The sequence below is a fragment of the Dermacentor variabilis genome, chromosome 10 (genome assembly GCF_050947875.1).
Source record: "Dermacentor variabilis isolate Ectoservices chromosome 10, ASM5094787v1, whole genome shotgun sequence".
Taxonomy (NCBI): domain Eukaryota; kingdom Metazoa; phylum Arthropoda; class Arachnida; order Ixodida; family Ixodidae; genus Dermacentor; species Dermacentor variabilis.
The window spans coordinates 63,477,959-63,489,638 of record NC_134577.1 but is presented as its reverse complement, the minus strand read 5'-3'; the positions used below and the strand labels follow the sequence as shown (position 1 = coordinate 63,489,638).

Genomic DNA, 11,680 nt, shown 5'->3' with positions numbered 1-11,680 from the left:
ATTCCTGTGCTAGCCAAGGCATGTGCGAACGTGATGTTTCACGGTGGTGGTAACTCTCGGCCGGTAGTACATTTACTGCCTTCTGGCCAATGTTCGTGTCAAGCATAAGTGACCAGAAGTCACCTCGTTGTGACAGGTTTGAAGTACTTCCGTACGAACAGTTGCAGGAATAACGAGCAGATAGGGGGACCTAGTCGAAGAAAAGTTTCATATTAATGGACTTCGGCCTGTAAACAAAACTAAAGCAGTCCTCTTGCGAAAACTCTAGGCGGCTTCGCAGATCTTCCCTCTAAGTAATTGATTAGGTCAATCAACTCAGGGTAGTCCCGTTGTTGTTGCGCGAGGGTGGATGTGTCCAGAACCCAAAGAAATGCTGAGACTTCTTCGGGAGGAGCAGGCGACTCTATAGACGATCGAGATAGACAGTCAGCGTATGTATGTCGTTTCCCCGACTCTTAGATGACCGTCAGGTCAAACTCTTGTAGGCTTGAACAGAAGGATCTTACAGAAGGATCTTTAAGGTTTGTCAACCAACAGATTGAATGGTGGCCGCTAATAACTTCGAAGTGACGGCCATACAAGTATGGGCGAAATTTCATAACCGCCGATACCACGGCGAGGCATCCTTTCTCAGTTGTGGAGTGATTAGCCTCTGTGCGTGAGAGTGCTCTACTTGCTTAGACAAGCACCCTTTATTTGTCCTCCTGCCGCTGCACCAGTGCCACGCCCAAGCAAACATTGCTGACATCAGTGTGGATCAATGTAAGAGCGGCCTCATGAAACAGAGCAAGCACTGGAGGTGTCTGGAGGCATTGCCGCAATTCGTTGATTGCACCTTGCTCTTCGTCACCCCATACAGAAGCAACCTGTTCTCTCGTGAGGCCAGTTAACGGCGACGCGATGGGAGCAAAGTCAGCAATAAACCGGGGTAATATGCATAGAGACCGAGGAAGCGCCCGACAGCCTTTTTATTGGATGGCACGGGAAACTGTGCGACTGCGACAATCATTTCAGGATTCTGGCGGACACCTGCGTGGCTGACGACGTGGCCAACACACTGCAGTTCTGCGAAGCCAATGCGGCAGTTCTCCGGGTTCATGGTGAGGCCGACGGACTGTACGTATGAACTGCAGAACCGCTTCAAGTCGTTCGAGGTGTTCTTCAAACGTAGCGGAGAATACGATGACGTCATCGGGGTGCACTAAGTAACTTTTCCACTTGAGACCCGGAAGCACACTCATGAGGCGTTGGAACGTAGCAGGGTCAGAGCACAAGCCGATAGGCAAGACCATAAGTTTGTATAGGCCATCTGGCATCACGAAACCCATCATACAAGGTACCTTGGGTCTACTGCGATTTACCAATATCCGCTTTTCGAGTCCATTGAATAGAAGTAACACGCGTGTCGAAGCCTGTCGTCTATACAGGGAAGCGGGTACACGTCCTTTGTCACTTGATTTTGTTTTCGGTAGTCCACACAGAAACGCAGGCTGTCGTCTTTTTTCTTGACTAGAACTACAGGAGATAGCCAGGGACTCGTTGATGGTTGGATCACTTCGTCGTGAAGCATTGTTGTCACTTGTCGTATGGGTTCACGTTCTCTGGGAGCCACACGATAAGGATTTTGGTGAATTGGTCTAGTCGTATGCTCTTCAAGCATTGGGTGCGTTTTTGTGGAGGCGTCCGACCGACGCTGGACGTCGATGCAAAACAGTCGTTGTGCTTGGCGAGTTGAGCAACAATCCGTCATCGTTCATGCTGCGACAAAGCAGTGCTGACGCCAAGTACAGGAGCTGTGTCTTCCATAGGCGCTTCTTCGTGTAGTGAACAGAAGCGGTGAACATATATGAATGTATATTCATATATTATGAGTTATACATAATACATATATTATGCATATACACATATTATACATTCACGGCGGCAGCCTTGAATGTATAAACATGCCCAACACCATGAAAATGAGCCACAACTGTGCCCTATGCACGGTGCCGTCACTCTGTGGTAAATTTTCTTAGCAACAGGTTCGTGCGCCTGTTTGTGACATTCACGATTCCTCGTGCGACTGGGATACCATGAGTAAACAACAACGTGGTTATTGGTCGGCAACTCCTTCGTAATAAAAGGGTACGTGACATGCTGCCGAAACAAGGGCACATGATCGAGCTGGGATGACGACGTCGTCTTCTCTTAGACGAAAGGAGTTGAGTTGCGGTGACAAGCAAAGGACTACCAGGGCTCTTGTAAAGCGTCACCATGCGTTCCGGGATGATAATCACGGTGTGATATTCTCTTAGGAAATCAATTCCAATAATCAAATTTTCATAGGACACAAGAAGAACGATGAAAGAGGCCGTGGAAGAAGAATTCCCGATGTTAATTCTAGCAGTAGATCTTCGAGTAAGCATAAGCAATTATCCGGCTGCCTTCCTTATGCGAGTCCATGGAGTTTTTACTTTCTTCAGGCGGATGACGAGTTCCTCAATCATTATAGACATCAATGTCATCGCTCACAATTTATTCGGTGTCAGTGTTTATCGGCTTCACGGCGTTCTGCAGCGAGAGTGTTGGGGGCATTTTACTGTCTTGCGGCGGGCCTTCTGTCTTACCCCCGAATTGTTCACCGAACGCACGCTTGAGAGCAGCATAGTAACACTGCGCAAGTGCTCCGTCACGTGGCTTTTCTTTATATTTCTCGGGCTTTCTATCCAACACGGGAAAAAGCACTTCGTGAGACGAATCGTAAAAGAAACAACTCGATCGGTGGTTTTCTTAAGGTGCTCTAGAAATCTGCGTATCATACCTGGGTCCTCAGCCGATAATTATAAAGTTGGGTAATTTAATTTTATATAATGAATTATGGGAAAAAATTGTATGAGTTAGTAAGGCTATTGCTAAAGGTATGCGTTCAGTTCAATTCACTTACGATGGGCCTTTCATGTTTAAATTCCTGGCTAAGCTTATGAGAAACACGCTGTATATGTCGGCTCACAAGCACCTATATAGGACACTGACCTGTTAATATAGAAGTGCATTAGAGTAAACGCATTCTTTGATATACAGTATTTTCGGACGTTTAGTCACTGGGTGTATGCCTGTTCATGGCAAATCCTCCAGAATGGCCATCTGCGATCGGGACACAAGAAATGCAGATTGCCTAAACGTTGAATGATAGGCGTCGTACTATACGGTGCATACCCGTGTCATAATCATTCTCCTCTCGACAAGTATTACACATTACCTTCGTCATCGTGACATCACTGCGACGTCTCGCACTCGGCATCGGCTTGATGCGGAGTTTATATTTTGGCATAGCTTGCCAGCGGTGTACTGCATAAACAAAGAAATTGCTAGAGAATAAAGTGGTAACCTCTGTGGCGGACAAGCATAAATATTCCATAACTAACACGTTGCAGTGGACGAAAGAAAGCATAAGTGCACGAATCACGGTTAGTTATAGAGTATTAATTAACCGCTTTCAAAAAAGCTTCGTTACAGTTTAATTCGGAAATGTGCGTCGGATTTGCATATTTTTTATGTGACAAAAAGGCACAGCTTGTACACGAGGTCGCTTAGCCTTTCATCAGCCACTACTGCATGCTACGCTCACGCACTATGATAAATAGGTAGACAGGTCGTGATGAAAATTTGCCGGGATCTGCGAACGCGTGCCAAACTGCGCCTTATCACCTTCTGATAAATCCAGAGCTACGTATTGTTAGGCACGCAAGCAAGAAAGGACGCGCATGCGCAGTGCCGCGTGTCGACACTAGGTGCTGGCTTGGGCAGAGGGCGTAGTAATGCGCCTTGCCACGCCCTCGTAGACTGCGTAAAGTATGACCGCCAATGCACAGTCCTGCCCTGGGAAATAGCCGAATGCACGGTACGTACGGGACGGGCGACAATGGCCGGGAAAGAAACAGCTGGACCCCACCTTAAGATGTCGAGTGGCAGTGGCAACGTGGACCAGGGTACAAGCAGGTGAGCTTCCGTTGAACCTAGACATGCTGTCACATGCAGATTGCCAAACATTTAGCTTATTTTTCGGTAAAAATTTGTAGCCGAGATCTTATGGGTTTTGCTCACCGTGGCTGCTGCTGCTGTCTTCGTGAATACGGCTCACAAAAAAAAAAAAAATGAATTGCCATGTGGAATTGGCTTGCACGTAGCCCCAGCACATCGGCAGTCATACCGGAGCTAGCGCCTAAGAAATTACTTAGTCAACGAACCCGCCCTACCTAATATCCTTTACGGATCAAGCGCAGGCTCTGGATTGTCTTATTGTTTTGATGAAACGAAGCTCTCTAGGCTTTAGGGTTTCGTGTGCTTACCCGGTTAATTTATTGATAAGTATGCTGGGCCAGTCCTGCACCTACGCCAATACTACACCTACACTTCAGTTAAAGTTAGGGGGTTTTCGCGCCGAAAGCACGATGTGATTATTGGGCTCGTCGTAGTGAGGAACTTAGGATCACTTTCTACCCCAAGGGGTTCTTAACGTGAAGTCCACGGAACACTGGTTTTATGAGGCCCCAATCGAAATGCAGCCGCAGCAGCCGGTTTTTGATCACGCCACCTCTGGCTTAGCAGCGCAGCGCCAAATTCACGAAGCCGCCACGACAAGCAATATTAACTTTGTCTTATCGCGGAAAAGTCGTGAAGTGAACTTAGCCAATCTCGGATACAAAGTAATCTACGTGTCGTGTGGTTGGGGTGTCCGTGTCTTGCTGATTTTGACGAGCAGGTGCGTAATTGTTGCGCTGCCGCAAGCTTTGCAGAAGATGTCTCATAGCCGCAGCATGAAAGCGTACCTTAATATAGGCTTCAAAAAAGCTCGCTGGTGCTCCATTCAATTTTGCTTGAATAGATAAAGGCCCAGTCGTTATTTTGCACCTCATACATACGCATCCACGCGAGCCGGCAAAATGTTCGCCCTGATAAGCGCAATTTTGCTTACGCTCTTCTGGGTGCGACGATAGATAGAAATGTACCTGTATTGGAAAAATGGCTGCCAGTTCCAGGGTATTTGATAACGTAAAGCGGCAAGATTGCATTTTTAATATGTGATCACATATATCACTGATAGCGCGACCTTCGGGGTATGCAGCGGCAGACTTGTGGTAAAAACGCGCTGTTGCGTTTACTTTTTTAAAGGAAATTGTTGTTAGTCAATGAAGCATAAGCGTAAATGGGACGAAAATGTATTTCATCGACAATCTCGCAAATCAATATATCGGACGTGGTGACATCCTGAAAGTTCCTTCGAAGTGAATAAGCCTTGATAACGCACTGGATGCAATTTTTGCATTGCAATATCTGCCGTCAAGAATGAATTAATAATAATTAGACCTTTTTGTTAAATTGTAATACATACATTTTGATCGCTTCTGCAGAGACTGAGAAAGGCCAAGGAAATACGGGGAGGTTAATCGGAGATTATATTCGGTTGGCTGCCCTGTGTCGGGGGAGCAGCATGAGGGTGCCATGAGTGAGAGCGAGAAAAACAATAAAAAAAGACGCACACATGCATACGACACAGCATTATTTCTTTAGGCGCAGTAACGCAGTTTGAGAAGGCGTTCCTAATGTTACGCCGTGTCATCGTTCAATCCTACGTCACACAGTGTACAATCACAATTTGTCGGAAAGTCGCGCGTATTTTAAGCAAATTAGCAGCGCCTTTATGGCGGATCGCAATGATCTTGCCTTAGGCCAATTTCCAAGGATGTCTTCTATTAGTGGGCGCTTGTCCAGTTGGTGTAGGGTGGCTCAGAGGGCTGATCTTGGGGGGGTCGAAACGAGGTCAGTCGCGAAGAAGGTGTGCGATTGTGCCATTGCTCCCACCGAAGTCACAGAGTGGGCTGTTGGCCATCGCTATAAGAAAGGAGTACGACTTTCAAAATGCTGCTCCAAGCCATAGACGGATTTGAAGGGTGCAGTTACGTCGCGGAAGGTCGGGCGGAATACGGAGCTGAAAATTAGGGTCCAGGTTATGAAGGCGCGCCCTTGGGAATTCCAATGAATTGCACTGAGCTAATGTTAGTTCACGCGCAAGTGCGGAATGATTTTTCCTGCGTCGGCTCTTGAAGACGGCTCGCGAAATTGACGTTAGCGTCTGGCAGTAACCCAGTCCAATGAATAAAGCTATGCTATGTGACATAAGTGAGTTTTTAAAACTCTGTGCTTAAAAGAAAGACACGGTAAATGGGGGGGCTCAGCAATCTTACGATGCGCAGTTCGTGATCATTGCACTTCTTACCTGTCTTCCTCTGAGCGTGCAGCAAACGTGTTCCCGTTAATGTCTAGCATAGCTTGGTTCGTGTACAAATACGCAGCGGGTGAAAGATACGCCTTGTATATAAATACAAATCAATTCTAGTTCTTTAAGCTTTGCAAGAACAATGCCTGCGCAGTTTTCATGGGCACCGAAGTAAAAGGTGATAGCGTGTGGCTTGTTCGATTGCTAAAGTTTCCTTAAAAGGGCAGCATCCGCACATTTGCTACGCCACGTGATGTTTATGGTTCAGCTACGCTCGTGAAACAAAGGCTAAAGTTATGATTTGACGACGAATGTATGACGCCCATCGATAATATTTGCTTGTAAGTGTTACTGATGACATTTGTGAGTGTTTATTTCTTGCGCTAAATAAAAATTCTGTATTTTTAAATCCCAATAAAAATTATTACAAGCCTGTTCTGTAAGATTTTCGAGAATATTCTTGAACGATTCCATCTCTAGGACCTGAAAAGCAACAAAATGAATCGTCTAAAATATCTTGTAACTGTCTCGTTAAAGGTCTGAATGTGTACGGCGCTTCTGTTTTTCGCGCTTTGCTTCAGAACGATCTTTTTTTTTTAACCTTGTATATACAGGGAACTAAAAATATCGGAAGCACAGATGTACACAACGGTTGGCTTTGACATTCGGTCACTAAGCTCGAGGACGAGGGATCGAATAGCTTCAGCGGTGACCCCTTTTCGACGGAGGCCTAATGAAAAAACGCTCCTGCAATCAGTACACGTTCAAGAACTCCAGGTTGTCAAAATTAATCCGAAGCCCCCCGACTACGGCATGGCCCATATTCACATCGTCGTTTTGGTTCGTAAACCCCACAGTTTTAATAAATGCGGACGCGAGAAGACGGAAACAGCTGGCGTTTCTTACGCGCGTCGTTTCTTCGTCATCAGAAGCCAAGTCTGTTTCCTAGCAATAACTCGAGACCATCTCTTCCGGCTTGATGCAGTGGATAGATTTTTCTTGCGAATTTCAGCTGAAAGGAGATCGGGGAGCCAGCGGCAAGAAATGTCACTGTCAGTAGCAGCGTAACTGCTTTGATTCAACCGATTATTTATTGCTTTACCGAAATAGCGAAGCAAAAATAAACACATTACCTGCTTCACAACGTCTACCGTTGCCGGTACATCTCTTTATTGAAACTCGCACGGATCTTGAGCACGCCATATTTCCAGAAATTTTTGCCAGGCTTCCCAAAAACACCGTGTATGTATCTTCTCCGTGTGGACCTTAGTGGCTCCCGTTTTGCCGGGAGAGCACAATGCTGACATATTGAGGGAAAAGGAAAGTTGTAGAACTGGCTTTACGCATACTCCCCCTTCGCTGGTAGAGAAACATGGGAAAGCACTGTATTGAAAAGCACACACTTTTTATTGCGACTTTATGCCTTTTTCGGACCGACGCTTTCCTCCCCACTAACAACTTAAGGGTATCGCTCACCGCAAAGCGCGCCTGCATGCATTGGGACTTTCTGGAATATTATCGTTGACTCTGTCTGTAGTGTAAGGTTTCTGTAGTTAGGAGGGGGGGGGGATAGTTGTTTGTAGGCGTAATATATATATATATATATATATATATATATATATATATATATATATATATATATATATAATGTGTGTGTGTTTTCTAATTTCATGCGTGACACGAATTCTGGAAGGCACGCGGGCACCAACGATTTCAGTGCACCCTTCCATGAGTCATGCACCTGCATCAATAGCCGACGCGCTTGACCATGACACCAGATTTCGGCGATCTATGCGTTTTCACGTCCCTGACTTATAATAGTGCGCGCAGGTTCACATCGTAAAGACTGTTTTGTGGCTGGTCGATGTGCGCTCGGGTTTCTTTCATCACTGTCAAGGCAAAACAACGATCAGGTAAATTACGGGGCTTTGCAATTCCTGCTGTCGTGGAGCACACAGCTCTGGCTTTCTTTCGCCTCGTTGCTTTTCAGCATCTTCCAAACGGCTCCATGGCTCCAAGCGAGAACGCGCTTTCGAAACTTTCTCAATTCTTAAATTTCGGTGAACAAGGCGATTGTTTCTTGGCGCCAAACCCATCATCGGAAAGCGTCGGCATTGTAAAATGAAAATGTCCGTTGCAAAGGTGGTAGCACTCGAGAGGAGTAGGTTTTTCCTGCAACCAATTCCACCATCCCAAATTAGGGCTCTTTGCAGAAATGCTTAACTAACGAAGTGCTCTCTTAATCTCTTCTCTCGCAGAGTGCCCGGAGAAACCAGGGAAGCAGCGTGGCAGCAGCCAGACAACCAGGCTGCCAACAGAATCCAAGAGTGCCACGTGTGCCGGTTCGTTTTCACCAACACGGGGGCCTTTCAAAAGCACGCCGCTGACCACTCGCTCGGGAAAATCCACAGCTGCTCCAAATGTGGTAAACTGTTTGTGACCGCAGCGACCCTCAGGAGGCATTTACTTTTGCACGGCGAACCATCCTTTCAGTGCGGCTTGTGCGGCAAAACATTTCATAGAAAAGATGGCCTCAAGAGCCACATGCTTGCATTGCACTTCGGTTCACAGGACTGTGAAGTCGTCGAAGGGTCGCCTTAGCACGGCAGCAGGCGCCACGAAATCGGATGAGCACGCCGGGATGCACCGTCGCACCTGACGGTGGCATCGGCAACGCAACAGCCGGATATTCGCCCTGGAGGAGTGACTTCTCTGGATGTCAACCTGGCGCCATGACACGTCGTGTGTTTTCGCCGAAGAACTTGCTATCTGGGCCTCAACTGTTCTAGCTGTGAGCTAACTTTTTGACAAACAAAACTGGGCTAATCTTATTCATTCTGACTACGGCTGAAGAAGGCCTGCCAATAACGTTGTTACAGTGGTTATCTCGAGGAATACTGTGCGCCAGCTCTGAGGTTTTCTCAGAGGAGCGCACGCGTTCTTCCCCATCCTTTAGCCATGGTTAAAATAAATTTGCATGCCTCCTGGATTGAACAAAATAGTGAGGTGTCTTTCTTGGAAGAAATTGTAGCAAGGATATTTACAGTAGAGTTCTTAATAGTGAAGTTGAGTGATACGTGCCGCACTGATATTCTCGAGCTTTGCTGGTAACGTTATCAATAGTTTTAGCACCCTGCATTGTACAAACAAAACTGCTAAAAATGGTACACATTTGTTCGATGGCGGGAGCTCCAGACTCTGCCTGGAAAAGCGTGATGCTCAAAGCGGATGAACCGCTACTCTAGTTGGCTTAGCTCGTGCATGTAACTAATGATCAAATAAAACATTGCAGTGGCTAATTAATGGACAATAATGATGATGCTTTAGTCTCATCACCTTCATAACGGCGGGGAGACAGTCACCAAGCGTGCTTGATTTGATCAGGTGTAATGTACATGCTTTCATTCAGGTGTATTTGTATAAATCTCGATAATCACTTTTTTCTCAAAGTTTCTCCATCTGCCTTGTATCGCCACGTAGACATGCATTGAATCAGGTCGTATGAATTTCTTTCCTGCTTACACCAATACTCTTAACGTCTCTTGGTTATCGGGATCATAAACAGCAGCGGGGATAAAGGGCACCCCTGCCTCAGTCCCTTATTGATATGAACTTTCTCTTCGCTCCTCATCCCTTCCCATTCAACGCAAACGGTATTTTCTAGGTAAACCTCTCTCCAAAGCTGTATACAATCGTTACCTAAGCCTTCCCCTTCCAGAATATCCCACAAGATGTTGCGGTCTACGTTGTCGTAGGCTCCTGTAATGTCTAAACAGGCTACATACAACGGTCTGCTTTCTGCTTTTGATATTTCAATACACTGAGTAAGAACAAACAAGTTATCATCCAAACGCCTACCTATTCTGAAGCCATTGTGAAGCTCTCCCAAAATGCCATTATTCTCTGTCCATGCTTGAAGCTCTAATTTCATTGCCTGCATTGCTTGCCTGCATATTACCGATGTAATGGTCAACGGTCTATACGAGTAAATTGTCTTTCTCCCCCTTACCTTTAGAAATTAAATTCATTCTACTTTGTCGCTAGCTGTCTGGTATTCGTCTATCTTTTAAAGTTTTTTCCACTGCTTTCACCAGAGCTTCCTTACTTTTTGGTCCTAGTTCATTTATCAGCCTAACCGGAACCTCGTCTAGCCCTGTGGCTGTGCGCTTAGGTATTTTCTCTTCCATGTTCTTCCAGGTTAAATTTGTCAGCAGCAGCTCCTTTTCCACTTGGGTCTCTTTCATGCTCTTTTTGTCTTCAAATACAACCTCGTCACTGCCTTGAAAAGGTTCGGCTGTTACTTTTCGGATGTAATTTATTGCCGCTTCCCCTTCCAGTCTGTTTTCATCTTCGTCTAGGATATGATGTTGTATTGTTGTTGACTTCCTGCCTAATAATTTTATGTGGCTCCAAAATATTCTAGGTGCCGCCTTCTTTTTCTCATGCATTTCTCATAACCACCGTTCACTTTCAAATTTTGCTAGCACCAGTATTTGAACCATAGACCTTTACTCCCGGTATATTTCCCAATCTCAATGACATCGCCCACTCCCAAGCGCGCACACTAACCCACCTCGCGGGAGCAGGATCGAGCTCAGACTCCGGGGGTTCTCGAGTTTCGGGACACTCTCACTACTTTCAGCGAAATTACTACGCACTATCACCTGGGTAGGAGGACTTATCCTCCCCCTCACAGCAAACTGGCTAGACCTCTGGCGTCCACATTACGCATGCTTCAGACTAAGCGCTATCCAAACCTGGCGCTTTTCCACACGATCACTCCAGAGGCTTTTAATCTATTTGCTTCGACTGTGGGGCTGTTAGCAATCTCGCACATATGCTCCGGCGATGCCCCTCGTTACAGGGACCCAATCGCATCACAGAAGAAGAATGAAGCTTTGCCATCCAGAGCTCAGAACTTACACGTCAAACCTGAGCTGTCCAGAGAGCCCACGATGCGGCGGTTAGGCTCGGCCTACCCATCCCCACGTGGGAGCGGCCCGCAGCTCTGCCCTAGGGCAAAGCTTCTCAGGACCTTGTAATTAAGGTTCTTTGTCTGTCTGTTTACTTCAGCCTGCAGCAACAGCGCCTTCTTTGCCTGTTGTGCTCTTGAGATGCTTTTCTTCGTTCGGCGATCGCTTCTTGTATCTCCTTGTTCCACCAGCTTTTCGGTTTCTCTTTTCCTTTCCAACGAACATGTTGTTTCTCTTTCCGTATTTCTGTCGTTATTACACTTAGAAGCTCACCATATTCCCACTCTTTACTTGGCTGTTTGCCAAGTTCTTCCTCAACTCTGGTTACTATATTTGCTATTTGTTCGGCGTTGAAATTCGGACTGGCCATTTTGCTCTCCTTGCTCTTTCCCAACTATATATTTCATTTTCAAAATGATGCGTTTATGGTCACTTCCTATGCAGCTAA

General features: G+C 46.2%; 1 protein-coding gene across 1 annotated transcript; it reads left to right on the top strand.

Moving 5' to 3' along the window:
* The first annotated feature begins 3,863 nt into the window (after positions 1–3,863).
* LOC142559577 (zinc finger protein PLAGL2-like) lies at positions 3,864–8,957 on the top strand. The gene is made up of 2 exons (XM_075671158.1): positions 3,864–3,981; positions 8,518–8,957. Exons 1-2 carry the CDS (start codon positions 3,905–3,907, stop codon positions 8,858–8,860), a joined length of 420 nt encoding a protein of 139 aa, XP_075527273.1. The 5' UTR covers positions 3,864–3,904; the 3' UTR covers positions 8,861–8,957.
* Positions 8,958–11,680: the final 2,723 nt, after the last annotated feature.